Source organism: Eumetopias jubatus, unplaced genomic scaffold, assembly GCF_037043125.1.
Source record: "Eumetopias jubatus isolate StellerSeaLion01/CBP00866 unplaced genomic scaffold, mEumJub1_p1.0 scaffold_3, whole genome shotgun sequence".
Lineage (NCBI taxonomy): Eukaryota > Metazoa > Chordata > Mammalia > Carnivora > Otariidae > Eumetopias > Eumetopias jubatus.
In genome coordinates, this window is record NW_028274809.1 from 141,165,712 (window position 1) to 141,191,812 (window position 26,101).

At 39.3% G+C, this 26,101-nt stretch overlaps 1 protein-coding gene across 4 annotated transcripts in view; it reads left to right on the forward strand.

Annotated features, from left to right (window-relative positions):
* The window catches only part of EPSTI1 (epithelial stromal interaction 1), a 94,929-nt gene that overhangs the window by 56,841 nt on the left and 11,987 nt on the right, over positions 1–26,101 (forward strand). For 2 of the 4 annotated variants that reach the window (XM_028103672.2, XM_028103650.2), the window contains 2 exons: positions 944–1,037; positions 12,164–12,247. In XM_028103672.2, the coding sequence (XP_027959473.1) occupies positions 944–1,037; positions 12,164–12,247 (178 nt within the window). Of the gene's footprint in view, positions 1–943; positions 1,038–12,163; positions 12,248–15,589; positions 19,784–26,101 lie in introns of those variants that run through there. The other 2 variants (XM_028103657.2, XM_028103666.2) reach the window with 2 other exon arrangements.

Consider the following 26,101-nt stretch of genomic DNA (forward strand, 5'->3'; position numbering starts at 1 on the left):
TTTAAAAAAATTTATTTTTTGCGAGAGAGAGAGAGAGAGAGAGAGGGCAGGGGGAGGGAGAAAGGGAGAGGGACAGAGAGAATCTCAAGCAGACTCCCCGCTGAGTGTAGAGCCCGTCTCAGGGATGGATCTCATGATCCTGAGATCATGACCTGAGCCAAAACCAAGAGTCAGATGCTTAACCGACTGAGCCACCCAGGCGCCCCCAGTGGTTTGAATTTTTAAGGGAAAATCAAAGAACTTCTTATTAGAACTGAGGATATTTCTAGGCCAATCTTTCTGAGCTAAAAAGAGATGTCAGAAATGCAGGCCAGACCAGCAGCACTTCTTAACTTCCATGGGAGGTACAAATCAAATGCAAAGGTGTGTGGGTCTGTCTGTCTGTGTGGAGAGAGAGGGCCCATTGCCTCAAAGGGGAGGTGGGCCATGATCCATATGTGGTAAAGAATTACTGCATTGGAGGGGCTATGTATCCTGAGAGCAGTCAAAGCCATGAGGGAAATGAGAGGAGAAAGTAGGTGAAGGGCCATGTGAAACCAGTGTGGAATGAAAGTCACAGGGGATGCAGTGTAACACAGTTCTGTCGTGACGTCTGAGTGTCAAGCTTTAGATGCTCAAAAGGGAAGTTAGGACCCCACACTGTGGAATCTGAGAGAGCATTTATCTCCATGTCAAAGTACACAAAGTAGAAAATATGAAATCATAGGTTCACATTTCACAGACAATTTTATATTTTTCAGACTAATTTTCTTCAAGAATGTGGTCTTGCAATAGCATTTTGTTTTGGTTTTCTACACTACCTTGTTCTCAACTCACCTTTTGTTCTCTGCTCAGGAGATTTTCAGTCATCAGCCAATAAAAGTCTAGGCTAGTATCCAAAGGCAAAATAAATAATATTTCTATTTTCCATGAAGGCACTAACACATATTTGTGTTCCTGCTAGCAAAACTGCTGAGTTCCTGAGCAGACTGGACGCAGAGTTGCCAGACAGAAGTACCTGTCAAACTGCTCTTCGTGTCCCACAGTCTTCAGCTTGGGTAAGTGGAATGCCATGCAGGGTTGCCATCTGGTACTTTATAAAGAGGCATTGAGTGAATGAAGACTAAGGGCATAGAGTGTCCTTATATTGTAGATTGTTGGGACTAAAGGCAGATGACCTGATCTGAAACTTTGACCTCAACTGTTGCTTTCTTCAGCTATAAAACAACGCTGTACTTTGTTATCTACATTATGGGCACCTTTCAGCCTCTGAAAAGCCTTTTCATCTCACCTAGTCATCCACCTATTTTTCTATCCTTCAAATTTTTATGTTTATATAAGATATCCTGTGGCTGTGAGGGACGGGAGGGAAGACAGGAATTGGAAGCGTTATCAACTGGGTGCTTGGCTGCCAGGATGGGCTTGATTCTGTTGAGGGCTTCCTGAATCGTATGGTCTGAAACACCTGGCAGAACTGTGGGTGCCTGCTCAATTGATTTTTGGCTCGTTTCTTCAATTTAACAGGATCATCCTGAATTTTAATATTGTTGTCCAAAACATGAGTCATTTCTCCCAGAGCTGTGTTTTCTGTGGATTGATTATTGCATTAGTCACACGATCCTCAGAGCTATTAATAGAAAATAAGGAGCAGCATTGGACCCAGGATGGTTCTTGATGAGCTGCATTCAATGGCTGCTCCCCTTTCAACACCAAACTTATTAATAATTTGTTGTTAATAATTTTTATGTTTATATAAGTGCCTGGAAGGACTTTAGTTAAGTGAAGGAGAAAACCATAGCTATAAAGTGAACAGGTGAGTGTAGAGCATATAACAATTAGAAAGTTAAAGCTTAAAGGATGAGTCAGTAAAATGAAGAGTCATTCTGGGTGTCAGGAATTAGAACACAGAAGCAAGAATTAAGTTATAATGGCAAGAAAACTCACAGCTTATGTTAGGGAACAAAAGTTGTGTAGCTCACTTTTTCTAAAGAAGGCTAGATAAGGATGCAAGAACCATGAGGGGAGTCGGGTGGCAGGTGGCAATTGGGTGGGTGAGTTCATTGTGTAGGCTGTCTTGGGTTCTGCAGGATGTGTAGCAACCCTGACCCCTGGGCACAAAATGCTAGTAGCATCCCCCAGACCATCAGGACTTCCAGAAATGCCTCACACGTGAAGCTTGTGGTGCTCCCTGCAGAACACCACTGCAGAAATTTGTATGATGCACTGGAGAACTTGGACCTCATTCTGTGAGTGCTGAAGGTACTAAAAATTTTTAGGGAAGGTTCAAGGTCAGACTTGTATTTTAGCAGAATCACACTGGTAACCATGTGAAGGATGGCTCTAAAGGAACAGAGAGGCAGAGAGCCCTCCAAGAGGCTCTGTATTAGTCCAGGCGAGGAATGATGAAAGCATGAGGTAGGGCAGTGGGTAGTAGGGTGGCAATGAGAGCACAGGTCAAAGAACCACTTAGAAGGTGAAACTGGCAGGGCCTTGGTTATTGACTAGCCAACTGGGGACAAGAAAGTAAGTGTAATTAAGGATGCCTCTGGGAACAGGTTGTAGTTGAAAGAAAAGATGGGTTTAAGTTTTCAAGAGTGTTCACTTTTCCAGAGTTTGGGTAGGTAAATAAGATGTTAGAGAAACCTGATCTTCATTTCCTTCATCCCTCTTTCTCTTTAGTGACCATGTTTTAAAATGTCAAGAACACGTTATGACACTCCTTGGGAAAAGGTCCTTATGCTCTTACAAAATTTTAAATGTTCCGTATTTTTTTGGTCCACTTCTAATGTGTTCTAAAGTCTAGATTTGCCACAGGTCCTGTCACATCTGTTATCTCTTCCCTCACTGCAGGGCACTAGAGGAATGAGAAGCTGTAGGTAGTAGAGCTAAATCCTGTGTAGGGACAGTGCTTGACGTCTGTCCAGATATCCTGTGGCTGTGAGGGACGGGAGGGAAGACAGGAATTGGAAGCGTTATCAACTGGGTGCTTGGCTGCCAGGATGGGCTTGATTCTGTTGAGGGCTTCCTGAATCGTATGGTCTGAAACACCTGGCAGAACTGTGGGTGCCTGCTCAATTGATTTTTGGCTCGTTTCTTCAATTTAACAGGATCATCCTGAATTTTAATATTGTTGTCCAAAACATGAGTCATTTCTCCCAGAGTTGTGTTTTCTATGGATTGATTATTGCATTAGTCACACGATCCTCAGAGCTATTAATAGAAAATAAGGGGCAGCATTGGACCCAGGATGGTTCTTGATGAGCTGCATTCAATGGCTGCTCCCCTTTCAACACCAAACTTATTAATAATTTGTTGGTGTTCAATATACTTAAGTGACTTTTTTCCCCCATATTGTACTCTTCTCATTCTGTCTAATCCATATGCATAGAATGGCTCTGAGAATGCTCTGCAGAACCATTTCTGACACTTTAGGAACGTCCCACATATACAGGGCACTTTTTGTGATGCGGAAAGAAGACACTAGCAGTTTGCCTCAATTATTGTCAACGTATGGAATATGAACACTGTGTGGTACCCATTTATATGGGGTGTGATGAGCTGCAAGGTTTCAAGTTAAAAAAATTTTTAACATAATGCAACTTTTCTGAGACAATTGTTCTTATCACACTTATTTAAATGTAGATTTTCCATGGGCAGATGGGAATTTAATAAATACTATGTAATTCCATCAAGACTACAAGAAAATTCCTTTAAGTGATACATAAGAGAACTTCAGACAAACGATGCAGTGTTTACTTACACATGGATTGATACAGTTCTCTATAGTGTGTGTGTGTGTGTGTGTGTGTAGTCAGAAGTCCCAGCATCATCATGCCTTCCCTAATCATTAACACTGAATATTTCTGGTTATACACTAAATGGTTTCCAGTCCACTTTGTTGCCTCTTGCCTCCTCTTCTACAGAGAAGAATAATGTAAAAAATCTCATTCTGTGGTTCCACTGCCCAGTGGCTCCCTGTATCTTCAAAGATAAAGTCAAAATGCTTTAGCTTAAGCTCAAAGCCCTTTCTGCCCTCTGCCCTCCTCACTCCCTGCATGATACCTTTCTCTACATAGACTCTAGGTCTCTGCTACTCCAAGTGGGGGTCTGTGGCCCAGTAGCACGGGCATCACCTGGTAGCCTATAGAGGTATAGACAAATCTCAGGCTCTACTCCAGACCTGAATAAGAAGCTGCATTGTAACATAGTCTGTGGTGACTTGTGTACACATTAATGTTTGGGGGGGCGCTGCTCTATAACTCATGCCTTTCCAGCCATTTCCTCTCACTTCCGCTCCTTAGAAGCCCTAGAGCAGTTTGGTTTAACTTTTATCCATGTGTCACATGTTTTTAAAAAGTCAACAGGGTGGGGTACCTGGGTGGCTCAGTCGGTTAAGCGACTGCCTTCGGCTCAGGTCATGATCCCAAGGTCGTGGGATCGAGTCCCACATCGGGCTCCCTGCTCAGTGGGGAGCCTGCTTCTTCCTCTCCCTCTGCCTGCCACTCCCCCTGCTTGTGCTCTCTATCTCTCTGATAAATAAATAAAATCTTAAAAAAAATAAATAAAAAGTCAACAGGGTGATGGGTATTAAGGTGGGCATGTGTTGTGATGTGCACTGGGTGTTATATGTAACTAATGAATCATTGAACACTATATCAAAAACTAATGATGTACTATACAGTGGCTAACTGAACATAATAAAAAAAAGTCAACACTTAAAGACCTGTGTCCCTTGCACCCTTTCCACCTCATTCCCACTCCCAATATTTTAAACTCCTTGCATTAATTTCCCATTACTTATAAAATAAGTCCTGGGGATGTAAGGCACAGCATGTGACTCTAGTTAACAACACTCGACTGTGTATTTGAAAGTTGCTAAGAGAGATCTTGGGTGGCTCAGTTGTTAAGCGTCTGCCTTCGGCTCGGGTCGTGATCCCAGGATCCTGGGATCGAGCCCCGCACCGGGCTCCCTGCTCGCTGGGAAGCCTGCTTCTCCCTCTCCCACTCCCCCTGCTTGTGTTCCCTCTCTCACTGTGTCTCTCTTTGTCAAATAAATAAATAAAATCTTTAAAAAAAAGTTCTAGTCACAAGGAAAACATTTTGTAACTATGTATGGTGACAGATATTAACTAGGCTCATTGAGGTGATCATTTTGCAATATACACAAACATTGAATCATTATGTTGTACACCTGAAACTAATATAATGTGTCAGTTATGCCTCTATAAAAAAATTTCCCATTGCTGCTGTAACAAATTACTGCAAACTTAGTGGCTTAAGATGCACAGATTTGTTCCATTACAGATCTGGAGGTCAGAAGTCACCATTGAGTATGAAGGGGCTAAAATCAGGGTGTCAGCAGGGCTGGCTTCTCCTGGAGGCTCTAGGTGGGGGCTGGGGGGATCCCTTGCCTTGCCTCTTCTAGCTTCCCTTTGGCTGTCAACACTCTGGCCCCTCAGCATGTGGCTGCATCTACCCTCTGCTTTAATCCTCACATCACTTCCCTTTGACTTTCTTGCCTTCCATCTGTAAGGACCCTTGTGATTACATTGGGCTCACCTGAATCATCCAGGATCCTCTTCTATCTCAGAATCCTCAATTTCGGCAAAATCCCTTTTGCTATGTAAGGTGACGTTCACAGCTTCCAGGCATTGGGACGTGGACATCTTTGGGGGGCCACTATTCTCCCCACCACACTCTCCTAGCTGTTTGTTATTTGGATTCATCTACCCAATGTATATATTGCTATTGCTTGACTAATCAAGTTTAGATTTTGTTAATTTTTCATTCCCCTCCATTCTCCTAATATAAAACTATTCAGTATTTCACGCTTTCTCTTACTATGACTACATAAATTTTTTCTCACTGCCAAGCTAGTTAGTATACTTTACATTTTTTCTTTTACAAGTTTTCAAAAATTTTGCTAACATTGGTCTAGTTTCCTCTGAACATTTATTTGAATGCCTTCCTTCAGATTTTGTGACTGTTCTACCAAGTGTCTCTCATGCAAATTTCCACAAAATTTTCCATTTTGTGCCTGTGAGACAACTCATCAGTTTCGGGTTCCTTTCCCTCCAGGAAACAGCCTTTTTTGTAGCAGTCTTCTGCCTTAACCTGGGCTGGTTGTTCATTTGGGCTCCTTCACAGCTGCTGTTCTGGGAGTTTCCTTTCACTGAGTGGTTCTCAACCTCATCTACACATGGGAATCACCTGAGGGGCTTTAAAATTCACTGATGCCTGGGTCTTACCCTCAGAGATCCTGCTGTATTGTGGCCTGGGCCTCAGGGCTTTTACAACTCCCCAGGTAATTCTAATGTGCAGCCTAGGATGAGGCTCGCTGCTTTAAGGTCATCTGGGGAATTGCTCTTATTTGCTTTCCTATGTTGGGTCTCCTGATTTCTGGGTCTCCTATCTTCTATGTTCTTGTTTTATTTCTTTGTTTTGATGGAGCGTATTATTTAGTGGCTTCCCAAGAGAAGATGCATGTCTGAAACTATCTTTATTGAGCCCTCACACTTACCTTGTAATTTTCTAATAAGTATTCCAAATTAGAAATAATTTTCCTTCAGAATTGTGAAGGCATTGCTATTCTACCTTTGAGTGTTGGTTCCTGAGAAATCCAAGGCAATCTGAATTTCATTCCTTATACATAAGGGCTTTATCCCGCTTTCCCTGAAAATGTTTTAGTAGCTCCTTTTTCCCCTGGTATTCTGTAATTTTGTAATGATTTACCCTAGTATGAGGGTCATTTATATTCATTTTCAGTCTGGAAACTCATTTCTGGTTCTGGGTGATTTTCTTGTGTTATTTCTTTGATTTATTTCCCTTCATTTTCTCTAAGGAATTCTTATTATTGAAATCCTAGGCCTCCTGGATTTATTTTCTTCTTTGTGGAAAAAAAGTATTTTTCTCCTTTAATTCATCTTTGACCTTTTTTTCTCCTTCTTGGCGTATTGGGTTGGACAAATCCCCCATCCTTTCCCTCCGGAGTGTCTCCTTTCCTGTCATGTGACTGCACACACACACTTCTGACAACAGATGTGTGGGAACTTGCCTCACACCAACCAATTCTGTGACATCAGCTGGGGGTCCCAGAGTTTAACTCAGTTCGGACATTACCTATCTGGAGGTTCCCACAGGTTAAGGGCTCAGTTCCACAACACTGCCCTCCCTTCAGATGCCAAATTGCAAGTAGTAGGTCCCCAGGTTACCCATAACTTCTGTCCAACATGGCTACAAATCAGGGGTTCCCCTGGCTCCTTTCCAGGGTTCCCTTACTTTGGTAGAGTGGCTCACAGAACTCAGGGAAACATTTATGTTTACCAGTTTATTAAAGGATATGATAAAGGATACAGATGAACAGCCAGATGAAGAAATACATAGAGTGAGGTCTGGCAGTGTCCTGAGTGCAGGTGCTTCTGTCCCTGTGGGTTGGGATAGGGTCACCCTCCCAGTGTGGATGAGTTCATCTACCTGGAAATTCCCAGAACCCTCATACTTCCGGGATTTTGTGAAGGCTTCCTCATGTAGGCATGATCAATAATTAACTCCATATCCAGCCCCTCTCCCCTCTCTGGAGGGTTGGAGGGGACTGGTCGGGAAATTCCAAGCTTCTAATCATGGCTTGGTCTTTCTGGTGACCAGTTCCCATCCTGGAGCCCATCCAGCAAGACTCATTAGAACGAAAGATGCTGTAATGCTTTTAACACTTAGGAATTCATATGGGTTTAGGAGCCCTGTATGAGGGATGGGGTCAAAGACAAATATGAAACCAAGAGATGCTCCTAATGCTCTTATCACTTAGGAAATACTTAGGAAACTACGAAGGTTTTAGGATGTCTGTGCCAGGAACGGGGGCAGAGATGCACACATGTGTGTGTGCGTACACATATTTTTTCTGTTATCTCACACGTTTTCTTGAGTATCTTCTAAATATTTTACGGGCCGCCTTTTTGTGGGGGGAGGGAAGATATATTTATTTTCCAAGACCTTCTTTCTTCTTTGTTGCTTTTTAAAAATAGCAGCCTGTGGGGCGCCTGGGTGGCTCAGTCGTTAAGCGTCTGCCTTCGGCTCAGGTCATGAACTCAGGGTCCTGGGATCGAGCCCCGCATCGGGCTCCCTGCTCGGCGGGAAGCCTGCTTCTCCCTCTCCCACGACACAGCGAGAGAGGGAACACAAGCGAGGGAGTGGCAGAGGGAGAAGCAGGCTTCCTGCCGAGCAGGGAGCCCGATGCGGGGCTCGATCCCAGGACCCTGAGTTCATGACCTGAGCCGAAGGCAGACGCTTAACGACTGAGCCACCCAGGCGCCCCTAGCAGCCTGTTCTTGTTTCATGCATAAAATATCACCTTCTAGCCCTCAGAGGACCTGGTGCAGGGAGCAGAGGAAAACTTCAAAATAGGGGGCCCAGAGGCTCACTACTCAGTATGCAGGATTTTATACAGTCCTTTCACTCTCCATCTGGGATTTGACCACCATGACCTTCCATGCTAGGTGTGCCTGTTTAGTTTATCCAGAAAGTACACTTCTGATTTACTGTCTGGGTTGGGAGAATTAGTGGCTGAATTTTCAGGGTGGGAGCAGGAATAGCCACTTTCCCATCTTCCATCTGTTGTCCTCAACAGCTGTCACGTCCTTCTTGGGCCCTCATGTTGCTCTGTGGAGAAAACCAGCTTCTTGTGGGTATGTCTTTTGTTTCACTCTTTTCCTCTTAGTCACTGTTTCTTCATTTACTTCGTCTTCCTAGATTTTTGTCTGGGAATATAGATGTATCTTGGTTTCTGAATGTAGAGTTTGATTCATTTTCTCCTCTGTGTAGGGTAATTTCTGAGAGAAGGATGGCACAGAAACATTTTTACTCCACCATCTTGAAATGGGAACTTAACTGCTCATCACAGGTTGAATTGTGGTCTCCACACCCACCTCAGAATTCATTTGTTGAAGTCCCCACCCTCCTTACCTCAGGGTGTGACTGTATTCAAGATTGGGTCTTTATAGAGATAATAAAAATAAAACGAGGTCATTAGGGCGGGCTGTAATCTAACAGGAGAGGTGTCCTTATAAAAAGGGGAAATCTGGACACAGAGACAGACATGCCTACAAGGAAGATGATGTGAAGAGACAGGGAGAAAATGGCCATCTACAAGCCAAGGAGATCCTAGATCCTTCCCTCACAGACGTCGGAAGGAATCAACATTACAGATACCTTATTTTTGAACTTCTAGTTTCTAGGACTGTGAGACAATAAATTTCTGTGTGTTTAAACCCCCCAGACTGTGGTACTTTGTTATGACAGCCCTAACAAACTAATGCCATGCTATTTTTCATTTGTTCACACAGTGCCCTTCCCCCTGCTTAGTCTGATTCATGCTTACTCTCTAAAATGCAACTTAGTGTCAACCCATTTTGAAAAGGTGTTCTTTTTTTTTTAAGATTTTATTTATTGATTTATTTGACAGAGAGTGAGGGAGGGAGGGAGGGAGGGAGGGAGAGAACACAAGCAGGGGGAGTGGGAGAGGGAGAAGCAGGGTCCCCGCGGAGCAGGGAGCCTGATGTGGGGTTCGATCCCAGGACCCCGGGATCATGACCTGAGCTGAAGGCAGATGCTTAAGCGACTGAGCCACTCAGATGCCCCAAGAAGGTGTTCTGATCCAGTTTAATTAAATGTGCTTTTTAGCTTCTTCTGTCATAATACCCATCATGCTGTACCGTAATCATCAGTCATCTTGTCTGACTTCCACACTAGGCTATGAGGCACTTGAGGTCTGAGAGCATGTCTTACAAACTGCTTGCACATAGAGGCTTCAATATTATTTATTGAATGTATATATTATAAGCATAACTTTTGGGGCAGGGTGAGTAAAAATGTATATTTTGGTTGAATAACAAAAATTTAGTATTAATATTATATTAATACTTAGTGATAGAAAAATCATGTGAATACAATGACAGAAATTGCTGGGATTTAGAACTAAGAAAAATTGTGATCAAAAGTCCCCCCCCCCCATTATTTTTGAACAGAAACTTCCTGTCCTGCCTGGGAATGACAGCTGGGTTAAGCAAGAATTAGGATTGCAAGTAACTTTGAATTCTTCATAGTTGAGGAGCCATGTGACTTCCCAATTTCTGTAGCCTTTTTTAAATGACATTTTGTGTCTAATCACTGTGTTTTTTTCTGAGTAAAAAACTAGGACCCATATTCTGATAAAAGACCAATAAAGTGGTTAGGTTTAAAAGGAAGTTATACAGATAGAATTTAGGTTTCTCACTCAATCATCATATCTGCTTTAACTAAATATTTTATTACTCCTTTTAATCTCTTGAGTAGAAGATGTGTGCCCTCGGTCCATTTCCTTCTTTCAGGTCTTATATGGAATACTTGTGATAAAGACTAGCCTTCTCTAATGTGAAAAGAAGGGGTCATTAGAGAACAACTCTTCACCTTCAGTGTCTTATCACAGTTCTCTTGCGTTTAGGATTTAGAGAAGAGAAAATCCTAGGACATTTTTGCCCGTTTAATGAAGCAGGATTTGAATATGTGACCGCTTTCTGAACACATTTGGAGTTCCACTATTCCAATTAGTAGTGCTGTAGATGATACCATTCCAAAGGCCTCTCTCCCTTCCTGGCAAGTGCTTATTGTTTGATGGAATGTGGGTTTTTATAGTGACAGAAATGGGGGAATGAATTAAGAAGTGCTTGAGAAAAATTATAGTAAGGAAAGTGGGGGGAGAGAACCAGCCTTCACAAGCTTTATGGGTTATTAGTCCAAAGAACTAGGCCTGAAATATGTAGTGTCCTGCCATGATGCTGCTGGTAGTTTTATGGGAACAATGGCATTTCCTACATATTAGCTTATCAAGCTGCCCTCTCTGCCTCACAGAGGGTAGGCTACAAATCACCGTGAGCAGAGAAAGTATAGGACAAATGAACAGACAAAAATACTTGAAATCTCATAAATTCCAGAACGCATGGTCACTATGCCAGTGTGTGAAACCCTGTCGTGCTGGGTCGGTGGGGCTGGAGGGCATCCTATTGTGTGTGCTGGTTCTCCTAACACTGCCCCTTGAGGCTCTAATTCAGCCAGAAGTAATGACTCTTGTGTTCCTGAACAGCCTCTGTTTTCCTTCTCAGAAATAAAAATGACCTTCAGGTACCGATGAAGGATGCAAAGACTTAGAAAGAAATGCATCTCTGGAATTCTATGGTATCAATCACCAGTTGACAGGCTATTTAATAGGATACCATTAATGAGCAGTAGGTATATCAGTGCTTCTAAAGTCACTGTCTCTATTGCTTGTCTCTGAGATTAACTGATCAGCTACTTAGAGTCTATATAATTTACAGAAGAATATAGCTTTATTTGAGAGCAATATCTTTCCTAGGCAGGGACCACTTTCCAGAATTTACATGTGTAAGCCATTAGCTGAATTCCCTATATGTTGAATATGACAGCATTTTAGCTGAGCAGCAAAGGAGTAGGAAGTGTTCAAGGAGCGATATCCCAGGCAAGGAGGAGAATGGTAGATTCAGAGCTTCGGAGTCTGATCACCTGGAATTGGAGATCCATTCTGGCCTTGTGGTCCAATCAAGTTATTTCACATACCCAAGTCCATTTCCTTATTCACAAAATGAGGATAATATCTACTTCATAGAATTTAAGCATTAAATAAAGTAATAGCAATAAATGCCTGGCAATTTAATGCATTGATGCTATTGTAAATGTGGTAAAAACTATAGATTTTCCTCCTCATTGATGGGCTTATTCTTAGTCCAATTTCATCTCCATTCTCTCTCCTTACCAGAGTCTAGTTAGAACTGCTGTTAGTTAGTTGGGATATACTTGGAATAGAGGAAAGTTAAATACGTTTTTCAAATCCTTATCACTAGAAGAATAAACTATGTTGATTATCTCTGAGGGGATATTTTTAAGCTTTAATTAAACAAACATTTAGATCATCCTTTAAAAGGTGCTGGATGATTATGCTTATAGGAGCCTTGTTTTTCTATATCCCCAGGGACATCTTCAGACATATGCATAAATCACTCAATAAGCAAGTGTGTATGGAGAGCTTACTGTATGCTTGATACAGAGGTTGAGTTATTAGAACCAGTCCCGTGGCAGGTGGACTAGTATATTGTGGTGATGCTTTTTCCTATGATTTTTTTTTCCTATACATTTATAGGCCAGAAGCCAGGCTTATAAGGATTCTTTAAAGGAAGAAGAAAATAAAAAATTGCAAAAGAAGAAGGAGGAACAACATCAGAAGGTATTCACGAGACCCTCTTAGTCACCGCTAATTATTTGCTTGTAGTACTAGATAATTTTGAAGGTTTTCTGAACAAAAATATCTACATACATGAAAATTATGAAAAAACAAGCATTAAAAATAAAAAGTGAGATCTGGGTGTATTTTAAGAGTATGATGGGGTGTGGTCAAAACTTCTGTTCAAAACTCTCATGGTACTTAGCTTCATACAGGGGGCTATAGTGTATCTGCTGTAGGTGGGCCAGTAATTCAGGAGATAACAGAACACTCATGAACTTCTGATCTACAATATATATCAATGTCACTGTCATTTTTCAAACCAAAGATATATGAAATTATAAATAGTGTTCAGAGAATACTATAATGCATAACAAATAGCCATAAAAAGTTATGAAACTAGCTTAACTGTTCACCTGAAAATACACATATGAAGCAAGGATACTCGACACATGTATACAAATATGTGAGGTATTCCAAATGTTTTGAAATAGAAATCAGTGAAATGAATGCAGAGCCTCCTAAGAACAGTGCTTAAAGGGTAATTCTCGTTAGAATATAAAATTTCTGGCATGATAACCGAAAACATTCAATGTTGTGACTTGATGGTCATACTTGCCCTTTATACGTATGCTCAGATGGGGCCAGAAGCTCCTCAGCATGGGATGAGAATGAAGACCAGTGGTTTGCTCCAAGGTGTCACTTCATTCCAGATCTTTTAAAGAACAAAATAAATTATTTAGCTAGTTGGACACCCTTATCTTCCCCAGCATTCTCCTTTCCCAACTTTTCCTCTTGCCGTATTGGTGGTTGATAAATCCTGTAATTTCTTCCAGAATATCTCTCAAATCTATTCCTTTATTATACAATTAACTTGAATTCTAACTCTCATTTGATTTCCTTGAGTTAACTGGTTTAAATTTTTTCTTTATGTCTTTGCTGCACAACATAATTTATTATAGCAATTGTGTGTAAAATCACTTTATGAAATAGACTGTATGTACTAATTGTCACTGCTATAATTTTTTTTTGATAATCCAACATAGCTTTAATCTAAAGGTCAATAGAAGCAGTTTCTAAGGTGGTACAATAGTTATGCCAAATATGAAAGCAAGCAGTTCTAAGATGATTTCAAGTGTTCATACTGTACCATAATGTGTCTTGGAGAATTAATCTCAGCTCTAAATTGAAGAGCAGGGATTGATCAAGGTAGAAGAACTTTTATTAAAAAAAAATCTACTGAAGTAGCTGGTGACACCGTCATTCTGACCAGTGCCCCGCAGAGTTCTCTTCATTCAGATGCGGCTCAGCGAAGGCAATGTCACTGCTATAATTTGATCCTTTTGAGTGCTATCCTCCTTCCAACAATGGTCAACCCCTTACTCATCAGATTCTGTAGTAATTAGCATGTAGAAGCTAAGTCTGATATACACTCATGTTGTATTTTCAATAATGTCTGTCAAGTGACGTGTAAATGTTGGCCTATTTCTGTGACCTTTTAACTTAATATCAAGTTCTGAGGTACTTAGATACTGGGGAGAATGTTGTGAAGCCAGTGTTAAGATACGATTTATATAAAAATAACTTCTAGTGAATTTTAAATAGTACTTTATAAAGTTTGGTGGAATACTTGCAACATGAAAACCATTAAAAGTAGAACATTTCACAAAGAGAATGCTCAACAGATTAGAAAATCAGATCTGGGATTTAATTTTCAGGTTGAGCAGTTATTTTAAACAGTGAAAATTAAGCTTTTTATTTCTTAATCTTGTTTTTCTTCTAGAGTTAGACAAATATTGATACATATTTTCTGGTTATTGATTGAGCATATGTTTCTTTTGCATAAATTATTTCCCTTTACTTACTGTAGCTTTCAGTAAAATGAATAACTTTGGCATATACATAATCCCATCATTAGAGTTTTCAATAACAGTAGGATAGAGAAGGATATTTACCTTATTTTTATTTCTCTTCCTTTTTGTTCAATCTGTTGTTTACATGTCCATGAAGGCATTTCCTGCCTGGTAGAATCTCTCATTCTGTATCACTTCTAGGATTTAGCTTAAGAAAACAAGGATCATGTTTACGGTAAGAAGATACAGAAAAAACCCCCAGATGTATAACATCACATCTATTCATGTGTTTATTCATTTCATTCATTCAACAAATCTTTAGTGAATACCCACGATGAAGTGATTCATGAGCAGATAATCTAGGTTAAGTTGAGGTGATAGTACATTTATTTTGCTCTGTGTGTCTTTTTCACATTCTTTCATGACTCTGATCTCTGGACACAGTAGGTTCTTCCTTAAAGTTAACCTTTCAATATTTTACATTTAATTCAGTTCCCTCTTCTTATAGAAATTTATTTAATTCCCCTTTTCCCCTATGTACTCAATATATTCTTCTCATTTGACTGCTTTTTTGGGGGAACAAGTACACTCACTCTTGCCTTTCTAAAGTAACCCCTTCTCTGCTATCCTTAGAGATACTATCTCTTCTGCTTCTACTAGGAAAAAAAAAAAAAGACAAAGGTAATTTTACTATAATCACATCTTTATTATCCATTTTGCCCTTCGTTCCTTATGTTCTGACTTATATTTAGAAATGCTCGTACCAAAACCTCTCCAAAGGTAAATTCCTTCAATTGAGTGGTCATTTTGCAATCCTGTCTCCCTGTAACTCTGTAACAGTATTTAATACCACTTTGAAGCTTTCCTTTTCTAGCTTTTTTTTTTTTTTTTCCCCTGGTGGATCTGTCTCAGAGTAATCTATCCCAGTATCTGTCTGTCCATCCGTCCATCCATCCATCCATCCATCCATCCTATCAACAAACATGTATTGAACTCCTATTATATTCGGAGCCTTCTGCAAGATGCTAGAGCTTCAATGAAGAACAGGATAGACAAGATCCCTGACTTCCCAAAGTTTGCTTCTATTTTTTTTTAAAGATTTTCTTTATTTATTTAACAGAGAGACAGCAAGAAAGGGGGAACACAAGCAGGGGGATGGGAGAGGGGGAAGCAGGCTTCCCGCTGAAAAGAGAGCCTGATATGGGGCTTGATCCCAGGACCCTGGGATCATGACCTGAGCCGAAGGCAGACGCTTAAGGACTGAGCCACCCAGGCGCCCCCCCGCAAGTTTGCTTCTCAGTGGAGGAGATAGACAATTAAAAGGAGACAAAGAAATAAAACACTGCATTTTTAAATTTATGGTGATCAATCACTTTGTAGTAATTAATGCTGCAAAAGAAGGAAATTGTGCATTGTGATAACTTCAGCGTGGTGTATTGAATACTGTTGATTGCCTACCTTTGTCCTAAAACCCTGATTTTTTTTCCCTCAGGTATACATCCTACTTGGCATAGCCCGTGTTTCAGAGAAGGCAGGCATATCCAAGTCCCAGGCATCTAATCCCAAAGGGTCTAACTGCTCCTGGGAATTCCAGTCTCATCAACTGTGATTGGTTTAGATATGGACATGGGAAATTGTTCCAACCAATGAAACTTAAGGGAAGCCTGTCTTTCAGTACAGATTTTTATCAATATGAAATATACTAGTCTTCCCATTTAATGATTTTCAGCTTGATTTCTTTTTTTTGCCTTTTTTTAATCTAATATTTGCTCTTAGCTTTTTTGTTAGAATTTATATGGCAATTTCTTTTTCCATCATTTAATTTTTAACCTGTGTTATTTGGTTTAAATTATATTTCTAGTGACAAAAAGTAGCTGTTTTTCCTTTTACCCAGTATCCTGATTTCTTTTTTTTTTAAAGATTTTATTTATTTATTTGACAGAGAGAGCAAGAGAGCACAAGCAGGGGGAACAGTAGAGGGAGAGGGAGAAGCAGGCTCCCTGCCAAGCAGGGACCCCGATGCGGAGCTCAATCCCAGCATGACCTGAGCCGAAAGAAAGCAGACGCTTAACCATCTGAGCCACCCAGGCACCCCAATCATGATTTCTTTTAATATATTCTCATTTATTGTGATTACTTGTGCATTTGTACATATGCTTGCTATGTAATTTGCTTTATAGCTATATTTTCTTTCTTGTTTTCCATTCTCTATTTTTTTGACCCTCTGAATTTTTTCTGTTCCATTTATTTTCCTTTCCTCCTTTCTCTCCTCTCTTCTCTTTACCTCTCCCCTCCCCTCCCTAGGGCTAATAAATTTCAGTGTTTTTGTTTTTGATCTTGTATGACCTTTGGTCTATTTAATCTCAAAATATATGTTTCACTTTAGGGAAATTTCTAATTCTTTTCTGTTTCTTCTCCTATATTGTCTCTGTTATTTATTTCTGGGATATGTATCAAATGGATTTTGGAAATCTGAGACCTATTCCTTATATCTCTTAATTGTTTTCCTTATACTTTTATCTGTTTGGCCTTTTCCATTGCATTCTGGGAGAAATCTTTAATTAGATCATCCTGCTTACTAATTTATTTCATAAGTTTCCATTCTGCTTATTTGGCACATGTATTGAATTTATTTACCAAGATTGCTGACTTTTTCATAGCAATATTATGCTTTTTAAGCACCATATTCTTTCTGATCTCTTCACTGATGGTAATTACACAAACATTAAGGTTTTCTATTTACTATTTTAACTGTATTTTTTCCTTTCCATTTTAATTTTTTTTTTTTTTTAATCTCCTGTGGTTTTCTTTCTCAATTGTATGATTCTTGGTCATCTTGTTTCTTTGGGCATGTTGCCAAGCGAGGTAGTTAGGAGCTTGTCTTCTGGGAGTAGTAGCCTCTTTTTCTCCTATAGTCAGCAGGTACCTGGGACGTTGTCCTGTTTCTCTGAGCCCAGACACCCCTCCTCCATTCACTGGTTACCCAGGGCCCCATGTCACTGCTGTCCGCTGTGTGGTGCAAGTGTGGGAGGGAAAAGGGCCCACTGCCAAGCTGCTCTCCATGAACTTCTCCAACTCATCCTCTTTTTTTTTAAAGATTTTATTTATTTATTTGAGAGAGAGAATGGGATAGAGAGAGAGAGCATGAGAGGGGGGAGGGTCAGAGGGAGAAGCAGACTCCCTGCTGAGCAGGGAGCCTGATGCGGGACTCGATCCGGGGACTCCAGGATCATGACCTGAGCCAAAGGCAGTCGCTTAACCGACTGAGCCACCCAGGCGCCCCTCCAACTCATCTTCTTAATGACTACCTCAGTATTCCGTCTTGGAGCTCTTTCAGAGGCACAGCGAACTCAGCTCAGCTTATCCTGCACATTTTTTTCCCTGTGTAATTTATCCCGTCTCCTTTCTACCATTCAGTAACTTAAACAGATTTCCAATAGGCCAGTTGCACTTACTGATTTTGCATGTTTATTGATTTTATATAGTCACTTGGAAAGTAAAAACAAGCCAAAAAAAAATAAGAAAATACTGAAATAATTGGGTGACAGAGAAAATTCTTTTAGAATATATAAAAAATTATGAGAGCATTTTATGGGGAATGCCATGCAAAGTTATATTCTCAGACATTGTACTCAGAAAAGAAAAATCATAACTTTTGAATCCAATCAGTACTAAAAAAAGAAATGAATTAAACATCCAATCTAAGACTTTAGAACATGAACAATAAAGGATACTGAAGGCAGTAATTAAGATAAGAACAGAAATTAATAACAACTTCAAGAAACAGCTGTTATAAAAATCCAACAGCTTGTTTTCTGATAAGGTCAACAAAATGAACAAATCTATGGCAAGACTAATCAAGAAGAGATTAGTAAAAATGCAAATACACAACATTAGAAATGAGGAGCCAGAACCATAGATCTGGAAAAGATTAAGCTTATATTACTGTAGATAAGACTATGCTAATAAATCAAATATGTGGATTAAGTGAATGATTTTACAGGGAAATATAAAACCCTAAAATGATTCAGAGTTAAAACACATAAAGACAAATGAAAATGCAAGTGATTTCTAAAGTTTTCTGAGAATTACTCTCCCCTAACAAGCTAAACTTGGAAAATTTTACCAGCAGGTTCATTGGAATTTTCAAGGAACAAATTTTTTTCTCATGCTTTAGGAACAATTTACTTTAAAGTTGTTTCAGAGCAAGGAAAAAGATGAAGTAATTTAGAATTAATATTGAACTGTAATTCCCATGATGTCACAGCCTGATAAAGAGAAACACACACACATAGAAACTTGTAGAGGTTAACTTTGAAAGAAAATTCTAGTTATTTTTTCTCTTAATTTACCAAGGCAAAGTAAGGTTTATTCTAGGAATGTGAAGGTGACTGACTATATATTATAACTTTTTATATCTTTTCACTACAGGATAGGTCATGAAAAGAATCCACTGGACCGCCTCTTTAGCTATAAAAAAAAAGAGGCATTGATAAATTTTAATCTCGTTTACTAATTTAAAAACAACAAAAACAAATATGGTGAACTAGAAATTTAAAAGCTTGTCTTAACATATATATAGTCTTCCAAACCAATAACCAACATCAACTCAATGGTGAAATACTAGACCAGTGAACAATATCAGGACATCTTCAACCCCTACTACCACCAATCAGTATCCGCACCTGAAATTCTAACCTAGTGCTTTGTAAAGTTATTTGATGGAAAACATTTTTTCTTTAAACTGAAAACTCTTAATATAGCATGGTACAAGGTTTGGGAATTATTTTAACCAACTTGATAAGACAAAAATAAAAAAGGAGCCTTTCCAATTATTGAAAATAAGTAAAATTATTTTTGGATGAGAGCAATTTGCCTGTACAACCTAAGAGAATCAACTGAAAAATGGTTAGAACAAATGGAATTAAATTAAAGAGTTATAAAATACATACAGGAATCAACAACTTTCTCAAATATTAGCAAACATCAATTAGAAAATAAAATGGAATAAAAAGACCTTATCAAAAAACAACTATGTAAACACATTGCTCAATTAAAAAAAAAAAAAGCCAAAAAACTCCCAAACTCTCCTATGACCCGTAAGTGTCAGTTTGAATAATGTAGAGATGGATGATGCTCCTGAATGGTAAAATTCAATATTGTAATCACTGTAGTTCTATACAAATTAGTGAGGTGTGTGCAATTCCAATAAAATTTTCAGTGTGGAAAGAGGTGGTTTGAAAAACTATTTCTACATTTCAACCATGAGAATAATCACAAGATTGAATAAGAAGCTTTACAAAAATGTGGATAATAATTTGTGTGTTTGCTGGGGCAAGGAGAGTGTACAGAATTAGCTATTAAAAAATACCTCAAACTCCCTTGTACTGCTGCTCGTAAGAGGTGAGCCGAAGGACTCTTTGACAACATCAAATTAGAGTTTCCAAAATGTGAAATTATTAGATATAAAAGGTATAAGTTTGTTTTGCAGAAATAATCAGAGATCAGAGATGTATACAAGATGTACGTACAACATTTTTTTTTTAATATTACTGGAAGGTTTGAAATAATTTGTTCAGTGATAGAGGATTTGAGGATTTTGAGTTTGCAATACCATGCAGCAAGTGTTACTGTGTTTTAATGATATGGGGAATATGATCACCTATATAAAAATGAAAAAAAAATTTATAAAATAGACTCGGGGCAAGTTTTGAAACCTGCCTCTTCTTATTGTGTTTTGTGCAAATTACCTCATCCCTCTAAGCTTTATTATGTATGACAGTTATTTACCTTGTGATACTGTTTCTGGGATCAAATGAGAGAAAAGCTTGTGGAAAGTTTATCTTAATGCCTGGCATGTGGTAACCCTACAAATGTGACCTGAGCTGCTATAATCTATTTGTATAAATCAAGAAATGAAGGACACTGACATGTTATCCATGGGTAGAGAGATTTTATGGGTGATTATTATGTCTTCCTTTATTTTTTATTTTTAAAACAGATTTTATTTATTTATTCGAGAGAGAGAAAGTGAGAGCATGAGCAGGGGGAGGGGCAGAGAGAGAGACAGGGAGAAGCAGACTCCCCACTGGGCAGGGAGCCCGAAGACACAGGGCTCCATCCCAGGACCCTGGGATCAGGACCTGAGCCGAAGGTAGATGTTTGACTGACTGAGCCACCCAGGCACCTCTGTGTCTTCCTTTATAGTTTCTGCACTTTCTACATTTTCCACAATGAATACGTAACTTTTATGAGAAATATTTTTTAAAAGAAGAACGTTGATAGGATATATTTCTGGATTGGGAGATAAGAGAGCTGGTGATTCAATGCTTATTATAGCCGGAAGTCCATTTCTCTTTATATTAAAATGGTAGAACTAACAATAATTAGTGAAAGGAGAATACACATTATTAATGCATTTTTGACTCCCCTACTTTACCCATTAATATTTACTTCTTTTGATTTGGTTGTCTCCTCTTAATTTTTTGAAGTGGTTTCCACTTTTTTTCCTTAGTGAAGGCCGTATTTGTCCTTCTGGGCAAAGGTACTGCTGTGAGGAGCCCCCAAACCAGGACCTCTCTAAACTGTCCCCTCCCCATACAGCTCCTCTTTTGTATTAAAAAGCATTCAAAAGAAGGGGTTCTTTAACATCCGTGTCATCAACTCTCCTGCTTCCACTATCCTTTCCCTCTTGAGTTGAGAGAACACCCTCTCCTGGGAGAAGTTTGTCCTGGCCAGGCGACGGCACTTTAATGTTTACATGAAGCGGTCAAGCTGAACCATGTTGGAACATGCCTCACTGGGATTCAGACATGATTTCAAAATGACCCTATTTTACTCTTCAGTGACTGCACGATAGCCTTGCTCTGGGGCATCCCTTTCACTCTGGCCACCTCAGGTTTCTCCAGTGTCCTGCTCACACACCTGGCTGTCGTGTGGTTGACCCTTTGGTACATTGGACCACAGAGGAGCGACTTCTACATCCTCTAGCAGGAAATGGTGAACCTTCTACTTTCTGTTGTTAGCTTGGGTCCCCGGCTGATCTTTGGCACTTTCTGCAGCAACCCGGCCAAGCAGCCTGTCCCTGGCAAGAGCAACCCCACCAGAAGGGTGAGCAAAGACAGAGGCACGGTTTGCTGTGTTTTCCGCATTTACCTACCCCACTCTGGCCAATGTTTACAGCAGGTTCTGCTCTTAGCATCTCCAAGATGTTATTTTATTTATCCTATTTCTTCAGTGCTCTCTGTGTATGCAGCTCTATCTGAATGTAGAGAGATGTGGAAAGCAATGAGAAGATATGCTCTCTTTCCTCTGGGAGCCTTCACGACCCACGTATATTGTTGAACAACATCCAGCAATATTTGCTCCTTGTTTCTCTGCACCCGTTGCTTCGTAGCCCCATGTCCTGTTGCTTAAACTGGTGTTCCGCAACACATCTCTTTGTGTTTCGTCTCATGGTTGTTTCTGGCCTGTCTCCCTCGTTACACTATGGTTTCCTTCAGGGTGGAGCTGTGTCTATTTGCATCCGTACCTTCAGCCTGAATCCAGGTGTCTGGAAAACAATGGGTACTTAACAAATGCGTGTTGAATGGGACAGGCTTGACGGTTCCTCAGACGCTGTGTGTCATATTCCTCCTGCTTAAAAGTGTTTTGATGTCCTTAATGTCCAAAGCTCAGTCCTTGGAATAAGAACAACTTATTTGTATCTGTCCGACTAGATATTGCACTTCTGGATGAGAAACCAGTAAATGAACCAAGGATATGCTTATAAGGCTTGCCGATGCATCTGCAATGGCTGTCAATTCAGCAGAACAAATTAATTAGTTGAAATTATCCTTCGTGGTACCAAAGGAAAACCAGCCTCTCTCTAGTAAATACGCTTTGATAGATATAGAATAATAATCCTGAGTGCAGCGTTGCCAGAGCCTCCCCTCTGCCATCTGGAGCGATGTTCCTGCATGGTGATGCCTCATCAGCTCTGTCTCGGTTTCCCTCCTGCTCTGTGTTTTCTCCTCTCCCTGTCCTTGCTCTGTCGTAGGAGGATGCGTGTGACTTCTCTTCTGCCCTCTTTTCTTCCTCCCTGACAGTTCTTGGCTTCAGAATGTAGTGTTTTGCTTTTTAACATCTTTACATATAAAAAACTATGTATTCATTAGGATTTTTAAATAGAGGAAAATATAAAGGACCAGAAATGGCCTCCCATGCAGATAAATTTCTGTTGATAGTATGAGGAAGTAATGTATGCCCATGGATCGAAAGTTAGAAAGCAAAAATTGTATGTGATGTTAAAGCTCCTTACCCCGCTTATCCACCTTCCATGCTTCTCTCCCCAGTGATAATTACATTTTGGTGTATGTTCTTTATAAAATTATTTTAAATATGATACACATCTGTATATAAAAGTTGAAATGGATGTATCTTTTCTACTTAATGGAATAGTCCCAAGAAAACTGCTCTGAACCTATCTTTTTCCCCCTCTATTTATTTTATTTGTCTCATGAGAAAAAGTTTTTTGAGTATTTGACACAGAATGTTACACTAGTTTCAGGTGTACAACTTAGTGAATTAACAAGTTTATACCTATGCTAGCTTCCCCACAAGTGCGGCTACCATCTGTCCCAATACATCACTTTTACACTATCATTGACTGTATTCCTTTTCTACGTCTTTTATTCCCATGACTTATTCATTCCATTACTGGAAGCTTTCACCCATTTTGCCCAACCCCCACCTCCCTCCCCTCTGGCAACCATCAGTTTGGTCTCTGAACCTATCTCTTATTACTTAATATATCTTAAAGGTCCCTCTGTAGGTGCCTCCCTTTCTCTCCCATCTACCTTATTCTTTGTATCTCTTGCATGGTATTCCATTGTGTAAATTGTTTAACTTACTGGTCCATTTCCTTATTAATGGGCACTAAGACTTTCTCTTGAACTTTTACTTTTCAATACTACAACTGTGACTATCCCTGTATGTGTACCTTTGAACAATTCTGCAAAGGAGGTGTGCATTTTACCTGTTGATGGTTGTTGCCAAATTGTCCAAAAACTAAATCAGTTTTCACTAATTTAGATATGTCACCAAAGTGCTTGACCATACTTGTTTTTCTGTTGATCTTTTCTAGTTTTTTTCCAGTATGATAGAAAAATTTTATCTCATTGTTCTGATTTATATTTCTTTGTGCATGAAGATGATGACCATCTTGAATTTACAAGCAATCTGTACTTTGTGAATTTTCCCTTCCTATCCTTTGGCCCTTTCTCTGTTTGGTTGTTGTTTTTTCTCATTAGTTTATATGAGGCCACCTCCTCAGGCTTCCCCTGAGCCTTGATCTAAAATAGTAACTGAGCTTCACATCAGTGTGTTTAATCCTCCACATAGGATTACAACTGGATATATTTCTCACTTGTTTATGGGTTTCCTTTTTTCTAGAGTAGAATCTCTTAAGGAGCAAAGTTCTCCTCTTAACTTGTTCATTATTGTATCCCTGTCACATAGATCCAAGCCTGGCTCATAATAAACACTAAGATGTTATTGAATGAATGAAAGAATAATCGAATTAGTTTATATGTGTTATACACATTTTTTTAAGTTTGTTTTCTAATTTTGTTTATGCTACTTTTTCCGATGGAAGCTTTGCATTTTTATGCAAATTTACCAATCATTTTCCTTTATGATTTCTGAACCTTCCTTGCTCTACCCCTATAAATAAATTTACCCAAGCCTCCTGTGAAAACTCCTATGGTTCCATCTTTTAAGTTCAAATCTTAGACCTCAATAAAATTTATTTTTATATTTAAAAAATCTAGTTTTAATTTTTCTAGGAATAGTTAGCTAGTTCTTCATCATTCATTGAATTGTCTCTCCTGCATGCATTTAGCATACAACTTTGTGGTAAACTACATTTCCATGGATTCCTGAACTCAATCAAATTGTTTAAATTGCTGTAATTTCATGATAGGTTTTAATATTTGGAGAATCTGATTCTCCCTCATTTCTTCTCTTTTTGTTCATGGCTATGATTGCATATTTTTTCCAGATGAACTACAGGATCACTTTTGCCAAGGCTGAAAAAAATAGTTTGAAGAAATACGTAATAATATTCATGTATAGCCGGAATATATGCCTTTTATAGTTTTTGTCTTTATCTCATATCTAGAACTGATGAGAATTTAATTTGTTCAGAGTTCATGTTATTAAACGTAGGATGGACTGGATATCAGAAGTTGCTCCTTGGAGAAAAGGGTTAGTGCATGTGAGAAGAATTCGCATCCTTTGACAAGAGAGTTTTTTATTTAAGCTAGATATGTTCTGCTAGAACTTTGGAGTTTAAATAGGGGCTATATTCTGGCATTTATCCTTGAGTATGATGAGCTACTGACAAGTTATTCTTAAATGCCTATTTTGGATGCATCTTTCAGGAGATTAGATAAAAAAAAGTCTAAGTTTTAGTCTTTATTTTGCGACTAATGAGCCATTTAGCTCTTGATAAGTTACTTAAGCTGAGTTTCTGATCTTGTTCCCTCATCTGTAAAATAGGCATAATCTTCACTCATCAGTTAATATTTTATTTATCTGCTTATCTTTGGGAATTATTGTAAGGATCAAATAACAGAATTCTGGTAAAATTTTTGTTGGAAAATGTTAGGTTCTGGTTAAACACTGTACCTTCAAAATATTTCATTTGCTTATCTCTAGTCCCTCTCTCCCTAAAGCCCACTGAAAAGATGATAAAGGGAAAATTTTGTTTTAAGATTTATTTATTTATTTGAGGGAGAGAGAGAACACAAGCAGGAGGGGGGAAGAGAGAGGGAGACAGAATCTCAAGCAGACACCATGCTGAGCCCGAAGCCCCACACAGGGCTTGATCTCACAACCCCTGAGACCACAACCTGAGTGCAAAACGTGTTCGATGCTTAACAGACTGCACCACCCTTGCACCACCCCCCACCAAAATTTTTTTTTCAAAGCCATAAGCCAGTAAGAGTAAAAGAACAGGTTGGAGACTGCAGTAAAGAAAAGGAACCAGCAGGATTTTGGAAGCTAAAACATAGAGCAGGAAAAGCCAGAACTCATTTGCAAGAAGTCATAAGGTGTATGTTTTTTCAAAGTTAAGAAACAGAAGAATACGCATACTATTAAGAAGGAGGTAATTGGAAGATAAACCACACACAGGAATTGAAAGTGATTTGGAGGTTGATGGGGGAGGACAGGAGGTTCTTTTATTTTAGTATAAGGCTTGGTAGTACTAATAAGTAGCTCTCTTACTTGGTAGACTTTTAACTATGTTCATACATTATAGTGACAAAAAATAAAATGAAATAAATGACTTTGTCATTGCAGGAAAGTGAGTCTCTAGCACAAGGCCTGGCATCTAGTGCATGAATGCCTGTAGAACGGTTGAGTGAATATTGTTCAATTATTTAGAAAACTCTCCGATTTTTTTCTCCTGGTGGTGGTGCTGGATAGCAATTAGAATTAAATAATGTGCTTTAAGGATTGATGATATATTTGGGATATCACAGTATATTAAACCAGCCTCTTTGTTTTGGGGATGATGTAATGTTAGAAGACCTTTGAATAAAGTTAAAAAATAAAATGTCAACCTGAACTTTGAATTTATTTTATATTTTGCATCCAGGACATTTTGTGGTTAAAAAATACATGTGTTGGCATGTGTTTAATCCAGATATGTCAGCATTCTCCCTACCAGAAAATCCTCTGACCCGCGCGCTAACTTAGGACACGGTCCTGATAACTCTCATCCTTTGCCTTTTCCTATCTTTGAAAAGGGGTTAAAAATCAGTCGGCCTCAAGGAAGGCACTTGACTACTAGAGAAATCCTGGCACCTAGTTCTTTGGCTTAATACCATAAGCAGAGTAACTAAGTTTGGAAGTTACCTCTTCTAGGAAAATAATCAGAAGGTCCACAGCAGCGGGGCGCCTGGGTGGCTCACCCGTTAAGCGTTTGCCTTCGGCTCAGGTCGTGATCCCAGAGTCCTGG